At 40.5% G+C, this 8779-nt stretch overlaps 1 protein-coding gene across 1 annotated transcript; it reads right to left on the reverse strand.

Annotated features, from left to right (window-relative positions):
• Window positions 1-235: 235 nt before the first annotated feature.
• LOC149135415 (uncharacterized) lies at window positions 236-3001 on the reverse strand. Its single transcript, XM_089351890.1, has 3 exons — window positions 2516-3001; window positions 1754-2303; window positions 236-1641 (listed from the first exon to the last, which is right to left on the reverse strand). The coding sequence occupies exons 1-3, from the start codon at window positions 2999-3001 to the stop codon at window positions 236-238; spliced, it is 2442 nt and encodes an 813-aa protein (XP_089208016.1).
• Between the last annotated feature and the right edge of the window lie 5778 nt (window positions 3002-8779).

Raw genomic sequence — 8779 nt, forward strand, 5'->3', positions numbered from 1 at the left:
ATGGAGGTCGTTCTCCTTTAGCTAACTCTCCACAAAAGAGTTGTTTTGGCATCCTTGAATCTTTCATCCTGACCAGATGACCACTCCATATGAGCCTTTGCTTCAACACAAGAGCTTCTACACTTTCACACCGAGAGCTTTCCAATATCTCAAGATCACTGATGCGGTCCTCCCACTTGATGCCACAGATCCGTCTGAGACACATCTGATGGAAACGTTCCAGTTGTTTAAGGTGCTATCGATATGTGACCCAGGTCTCGCAGGCGTAAAGAAGAGAAGAGAGTACACACGCCTTGTACACCTCTATCTTTGTCTTCCTGCATATGTCTCGCCGACCCCAGAGACGCCTTTCTAGCCTTCCGAAAGCATCACTTGCTTTCCTAATTCTGTATGGAATTTCATTGTCCAAATTGCCATATCTATTAACAGTGCTTCCCAGGTAGACAAACTGATCGACTACACTAAGTCTTCTACCATACACATAGATATTTGGTTCAATATACTGCTTACCAGGAGCAGGTTGGTACATGACAACAGTTTTCTTGAGATTGACTGTCATTCCTAAGGCAGTGCAAGCATCAGAGAATGCATTCAAAATGTGTTGCATATCAATCTCTGTGTGCGCTACTAAATCACAATCATCTGCATACAAAAGGTCTCTTATGATAGAGGTAAATACCTTTGTTTTTGCAGCAAAGCGCCTGCTATTAAATATGCTGCGAGAGGTTCGATAATGGATGTAAACACCATATCTACAATTTCTGAATGCAATACAGAAAACCATCGCAAAATATATGGCGAATAGAGTCGGTGCCAGAATATCCCCCTGTTTCACTCCATTTTGTATTGAGATGGGCTCCGACATTTTACCTCTAACATTAACCCTACCCTTCATGTCTTCATGAAAAGACCTAACCACAGCAAGGAACTTTTCAGGACAACCAAGTTTCTGGAGGACTTTCCATAGTGCTTTTCTATTAACTGTATCAAAGGCCTTTGGCAGATCGACAAAAATCTGATGTAAATCGAGACCCCGTTCCACACACTTTTCCTGAAGCTGTCTAGCTGAAAAGATCACATCAGCAGTGCCACGTCCCACACGAAAACCAGATTGACTTTCTGGAAGAACACAATCTGCAACGTGTTTCAACAGACGGTCCAGAAGTACCCTGCATAAAGCCTTTCCTACGACAGAAAGTAATGATATTCCCCTGTAGTTACCACAATCATTCCTGTTGCCCTTTCCCTTATATAAGACCACCAATACTGTATCTCTCCAGTCCTCAGGTACAGATTCACTCTCTCGTATCCTGCCAAACAAGGAGTGAAGTTGCTGTAGAAGTTTCTCACCACCATGCTGCAACAACTCTGCATGAATGCCATCCATACCCGGAGACCTCCCATTATTCATCCTTGAGACAGCCACCGCAACTTCTTTCGACATAGGTGACTCTGCAAGAGCTTCTCTCACAGGTAATTCAGGGATGCGATTGAGAACATCCTCATTAACTATAGACTGCTGATTCAAGAGTTCATCAAAGTGTTCTTGCCACCTTTGCAGAATTCCTTGTGAATCACGAAGTTCTTTACCATCCCTGCTTTGAAGTGGTGTGATCAGAGAAGAAGTCGGTCCATAAACCTCTCGCAAGAGACCATATAACAGCTTTGTGTTATTGGAATCCGATGCCGCCTGTATCTCATCAGCCTTCTTACTCCACCAGGTACCCCTCATTTGAGAGAGCCTCCGCCTCACGTGATTTCACATCCTTGAGTTCCCTATGCAATACATCTCTCTCCTGTGGCTTTGCTGACAAATAGCGTGACAAAGTACGTCTTTTAACAGCCAATAAATCATTTATATGTTCATCATTTTCTTTAAACCAATCTTGATGCTTTCTTTGTATCAATCCCAGAACTTTCCTGCCTATATCATAAACTGACTTTTTAAGGGTCGCCCAATCTTCCCCAAAATCTGCAACATTCATTTCTTCTCGTAAAGTTCTCTTCACGCCATTACAACTAAGACGAGCAACATTCAGTCTTTTAGGCAGGGTAATCCCTGCAGCCCGGATTTTACGTTTTGTGATTAATTTGACTTTTGTACATACCAGGCGGTGGTCAGTCCAACACTCATCCCCACAAAGAACACAAACACACCGCACATCGCGTCTGTCACTCATCCTAACAAGGATGTAATCCAGAATATGCCATTCTTTAGATGCAGGGTGCATCCATGTGGTCTTAAACTTATTCTTTTGCTGAAACATGGTATTGGTAACACACAGACGCAGCTCCTCGCACATCTGCAACAGAAGCATAACATTACTATTACACTTTCCCACCCCATGCTTTCCAATTACAGTCCATGTGTTAAAATCCCTACCCACTCTAGCATTAAAGTCACCCAGTACGATGACTTTGTCTGCCCTAGGGATGTTTCTTATAATGCCCTTCAAAGCATGGTAGAAACTTTTTCATCATTAGTAGAGCACGTAGTTGGAGCATACACACTCACCAAGGTCACATAATTTCCTTTAACCAATGGAATTCTCATGGACATAAGCCACTCATTAATCCCGACTGGGAATTCTTCCAACATGTCCACAAGAGTAGTCTTAACAGCAAATGCCACTCCAGCCTCTCCTCTAAGCCCTTCATCTCTCTCTTTCCAAAAGAATGTATATCTTCCACAAGATTCTGTAAGATGACCATCTCCAGCCAGTCTCGTCTCAGACAAAGCAACGATATCAAGATCATAGCGTCGAAGCTCCTTCGCAACAAGAGCAGTCCTTCGGTCAGGACATTCTGAGGACTTGCGGTCAAGCAGTGTCCGTACATTCCAACAGCCAATATTCAGTATTTTATTTGGTTCTATCACAGTAGCATGATGACGGCCGGGTTCAGACTGTGATGCTCTGGAGCCCCTGCCGGGCCAGACCCTTTCATCTGATGTGGTTCCAGAGTCCTTACTGCCATTTATTTTTTTACTGTTTTGGTACATCATTGATTGTTTGCTTTTTAAGGCTACAGCCAGCCATTCGGTTGAGACTCACAGCACTATCAACAATCATCAATTAGTTAATTGATTAATCAATCAATCCATGTTGTTATCGTGCAGTGCTTGTGCAAGAAGATTTTTTAATAAAGTGAGGAAAGGCTGTGCACTGAGTCAATCCCACTCACTAAGCAACAGTAGCCATAACCCGAAAAGAAGAACAATTCAACATCATCGGTAACCACCGAGCCGCAGGTTTTATGTCGGAGTTATCCCAGTTGTCTGAGTTTCCTTCTACCATATCCACTCACAAGGCTTTGGCCGGCCCGAGGCTATAGTAGAAGACACTTGCCCAAGGTTCCGCGCAGTGGGACTGAACCCAGGATCATGTGGTTGAGAAGCAAGCTTCTTACCACACAGCCACGCCTGATATATATATATATATATATATATATATATATATATATATATATATATATATATATATATATATATATATATATATATGGAGTTGTGTGTGTGTGTCTGTCTGTCTGTGTGTGTGTGGGGGGGGGTATTATTTCTTTATTGCCCACAAGGGGCTAAACATAGAGGGGACAAACAAGAGATTAAGTCGATTACACCGACCCCAGTGAGTAACTGGTACTTAATTTATCGACTCCGAAAGGATGAAAGGCTAAGTCGACCTCGGCGGAATTAGAACTCAGAACGTAACGGCAGACGAAATACAGCTAAGCATTTCGCCCGGCGTGCTAACGTTTCTGCCAGCTCGCCGCCTTCATACATATGTGTGTGTGTGTGTGTGTGTGTGTGTGTGTGTGTGTGTGTGTGTGTGTGTGCGTGTGCTCGTGTATTGTGTATGTGTACGAGAGTGTGTATTTTTATTGGTTTGCTGGAGCAGCGACTTCAAAGTGCTATTGTTTTATCAATCTCAATTTATCGAGTGGCTAGGTTACCTTCTTGATTCAACACAAGTTTATACGGATAAGCATAGGTGCATGCACGCAAAAACACACATATTCATACATACATACATACATACATACATACATACATACATACGTACGAAATGTCAAAGATAATCTGGATCTCGACTGAAGAGAGAAAACTCCGAATGACCCGACCGTGTTTTCTTTGTATCGTCTATCTGTATGTTTTGTCCCTTTTTTGTATTCCCTAACTGTCTGGATGTTTTGCGTTCTTGTCCCATTCTGTATTATTTATATATACACATGTACATACACGTGTGTGTATATGTGTGTGTGTGTATGTGTGTGTTTGTGTGTGTGTGTGTGTGTGTGTGTGTGTGTGTGATATGGTAAGAGATGTAAAGTATACTAAATATATTTAGTATCAAACCCAGTACCTTATATAAAACCTGGTACTTATTCTATCGGTTTGTTTGCTGAACCGTTAACTTGAGGAGGAAAGGGGTGTCAACACAACAGCGGCTGTCAAACAGTGTTAGGGGACAAAGATACACACACACACACACACACACACACACACACACACACACACTCACATACAAACACACACATACACACACAAACACACACACACACACACACATACACACAGGCAAAAGAAAAACGACGTGCTTGTTTCAGTTTCTGTCTACCAAATTCACTCACAAGGCTTCGGTGGACCCGAGGTTATAGCAGAGGACACTCGCCCAAGGTTCCACGCAGTGGGACAGAACCCGGAACCATGTGGTTAGGAAGAAAACTTCTTCTCACACAGCCGTGCCTACGCGAAGGTTTTCTTCTATGAAATCCCACTCAAAGGGTAGCAGTGGTGAGCCCAAGGTTGCATTGCATGCAGATCCTACCTTAGGACCCCGCTCACAGTTTTTCTACCTTTCTTTTCCGTTTTTTTCTTTTTGCTTGCGAATTGAACTTAACTGCACAATCATGCTTATGCCTGAATATTTGCATGCGTATGCAAATTATTATGTATAAGTGCATGTGTGTGTATGTGCATATATAAATGTCTGTATATATTTTTCGTACAGCTATTATAACAAAGCTATTGGTGACCAGGAAAATATTTTAATCAGTGCATATATTCCAAAACGATAGACAAACACTGAAAACATCAACTATAAGAATAACTGGATCTTGTTCAAAACGGGGGCACCAGTTTTCATTTATGTTTTATGTAGTGTTTTTGGTACTGAAAGACTTTCAAACTTCGTATACTTATCTATTTTGTGTTATAGAACAGAAAAAAATTTTGTATTCGAATTTATTTCATGTAAAAAATTGTCTTATTTCGATAATTTCAACCAATCACTGACAAGTATTCAGCTGTTTATATTTACTCCTTTGGCAGTTTAAGGGGTGTAAAGCGTATTTAATCTCCATTACTTCTGACATTTTGCAGAGGCAACACACGTGTGTTCGTTTTCCCTAACCCTAACCCTAACCCTAATTGACTTGCTCCTTCCCTCAAAAACCATGCCTTGTGCCTATAATAGAAAGGTTTATTAGCTACTGCCAATATGCTTCAGCCATTTTTTGACAAGGAAATAATAATTTTATCACCGCGAGAATCGTTTGTTTACGTAGTCAGCACTTACTGTTATTCGGCTGAATGGACGTCAGTCATTGGTTGAAATTACAGAAATACGACAACTTTAACATGAAATAACTTGCGATGTACTTTTTTTGTTAAGAAGACTAAGAGAAAAAGATGTTTTATATGACACATTCTACCAGTGTCCCAAGTTTCAAAGTGTTTCGTTAAGAAAATACTGGTGCCCCCGTTTTGAACAAGATCCGAATAACTTTTTAAAACGCTAAAATGCTAATAAGCAGCAGAAAGAATAAGTTTATCTAAAAATACACAAGAATTTGCTACGGCAACTAAGAAATGCGCAATTTCTCCAACATCTGCTCCTCCCCCCTCTCTTCCTCTTTCTCTCGCCATTCTTTCCTCCTACGATATTTGGGTATCTATACGTGACTTTTTGTTGGAAAAACAACAGAAGATTTTTTCTTCAAAACAGATCTATGCCATAAATTTCCGCAAAAACCATCATCATCATTACTATTATTGTTGTTGTTGTTATTACTACTACTACTACTACTACTACTACTACTGCTGCTGCTGCTGCTTGGGGATTCTGTTTATTTATGAATCATTTATTTCTCTAACTTCTATTTATATATTCTTCTTATATCCTTTAATATTTTTAGTGTCTCCCTTTGATCGATTTAAATCCCATCTGCTTTTGTCTGTTGCATCTCGTCCTTTGATATTGTCTTCATGTCTTAGGCCTCTGTGGTCAATACAGAAAATCATTATACTCCTCCTCCTCCTCCTCCTCCTCCTCCTCCTCCTCATCATCATCATCATCATCATCATCATCATCACTATTATTATTATTATTATTATTATTATTATTATTATTATTATTATTATTATTATTATTTTCATCTGTTTTTTTTCCCTGCTTTCTTCAAATTTTCTTCCATTTCTCGCCGAGTGTTTTCCGTACACCTAGGGCAGATTATTATTATTATTAATATTATTATTATTATTATTATTATTATTCAGTAGTTTTATTTTTATAACGTGCTTTCACTTCACTACCGAGCGCAGCTCTGTGCGCCTTGGGTATGTGCTGTGGTTTGCTGTGGTGCTCTTATGTTTACTGTATTGAAAGTGTTTTGCGTAGAATGTGTGCAGTACCCAGTAGTGCAATTTTCTGTATGTTATATATATTTGTAAGTCCTGGTGTTTTTGTTATGTATTTGTCTGAATATTTTTTTATTATACCTAAGGCACCTACTATGATAGGAATTGTTTCTGTTTTTAGATTCCACATTCGAGTTATCTCTATTTCCAGGTCTTTGTATTTTGAAAGTTTTTCCATTTCTTTTAGAGAAACGTTGTCATCTGCTGGTATTGAAACATCAATTAGAAGGCATTTATTATTATTTTGGTTTGGCTCTGGTTCGGTCTTATCCCTGGTATAATATAATCGTAATCTTTGTCATCTTAAGGTATTTGTAGAAAATTTCATTTAAAAATTTCAATTTTTCTGTAAGTTTTGAGGAAACAAACTCATTGCAAGTGACGGGGGGGGGGGATACTTGTGAAACTATGCCGATAAGGTTATATAGTTATCAAATAACAAAATATAGAAACACAGAGAGAGGGAAAGACAGGGAGAGAGAGAAAGAGAAAGGGAGGAAGGGAGAGAGAGAAATACAGGGGAGAGAGAGAAATACAAGGGAGAGAGAAAGAGAAATAAAGGAGAGAGAGAGAGAGAGGAAGACAGGCAGATAGAGAGGAAAGGTGAAAGAAAGGAAGGAAGAGAAAAAGAGGAAGTTGGGTTGGATTAGATTCTGTTATGAGTTATTGAAGCGAGGATCCAGAAGAAGAAGGTTTTATTTTTCTGGCGGGGGTGGGGTATATTTTCCGAAAAATTATTCTGGAAGAGAAAGGTGAGTTGTCCAGGGAGTAGAGATATTTCATAAGGCATGTCATTAGTAATTGGATGACAAAGCAGGTGTCTGTGAGGGAAGTCGGGGGGAGCTGGAGAGAGATTGAAGGGCAGAGGCAGGAAGACTGTGAAGCGAGAAAGGGCAGGGGGGGTTGAAGTGGAAGCGAGAAAGAGAAAGGAGGAGAGAGAAAAGTGCTTGAGAGTGGGGGGAAGAAAGATGGAGTGAGAGAGAGAGAGAGAGAGAGAGAGAGAGAGATGGAGAAACAAAATGGGAGTAAGGGCTAGACGGAGAGGAGAGCGGAGAGAGGGGGTAGATAGAGAGAGGGGGTAGATAGAGAGAGGGGTAGATAGAGAGAGGGGGTAGATAGAGAGAGGGGGTAGATAGAGAGTGGGGGTAGATAGAGAGAGGGGGTAGATATAGAGTGGGGGTAAATAGAGAGATGGGGGTAGATAGAGAGTGGGGGTAGATAGAGAGAGGGGGTAGATAGAGAGAGGGGGTAGATAGAGAGAGGAGAAAGAAGAGCTAGAATGAGGGAGCGAGAGAAGGGGAGCAAGGGAGGGGGAGGGGGAGAGGGGAGCGAGTGACGTATAGATGGAGAAGAGAAAGAAGGTAGAAGGAACAGAGACCTGAAGTTATTGAATAAATTAAATTAGGAATAATATAGTGGTTTGGTAGATCTGTAACACATATACACACATATACATACCTACATGTTGTATACATACATGCGAACACACACACTCACACACACACACAGATACCTGTGTATGTGTGTGTGAGTGTGTGTGTGTGTGTGTGTGTGTGATTATGTGAGCGTGCGTGTGCGTCTGTGTGTTTCTATGTATGTATGTATAATTTGGTATTGATGATACTAATGGTGTATACATTTAGTGAAGTAAAATTTATTGATATCACTCGGACTTTAACGTCTTATTTAACTTGTGTGTGTGTGTGTGTGTGCGTGCGTGCGTGCGTGCGTGCGTGCGTGCGTGCGTATATATATATATGGAGACAGAATTTGGGACAGAGATAGAAGAGTTGAAACAGCGTATCATAGCAGTAGCAGGCAAGCTCTCCAGATATCAGAAAAGAATAGATCAGTATCAACAGAATAGCTTATTTGAGACAGACCAGAGGAGATGAGATTTTATAACCAAATAAATAGTGGAGAACGAAGTACTGAAGATGAGAAACCTAATACAGAAAAAGCTAGAAAGTTATGGAGTAATATTTGGGATAAGTCAGTCAATCATAATGAAGATGCAGTATGGTTAAAGAAAGTAGTGAGTGAGAAGCAGTCAGATCTAAGACTACTGAGTAAAGTGTTAGG

The sequence above is a fragment of the Octopus bimaculoides genome, chromosome 5 (genome assembly GCF_046866305.1).
Source record: "Octopus bimaculoides isolate indiv1 chromosome 5, ASM4686630v1, whole genome shotgun sequence".
Classification (NCBI taxonomy): Eukaryota; Metazoa; Mollusca; class Cephalopoda; order Octopoda; family Octopodidae; genus Octopus; species Octopus bimaculoides.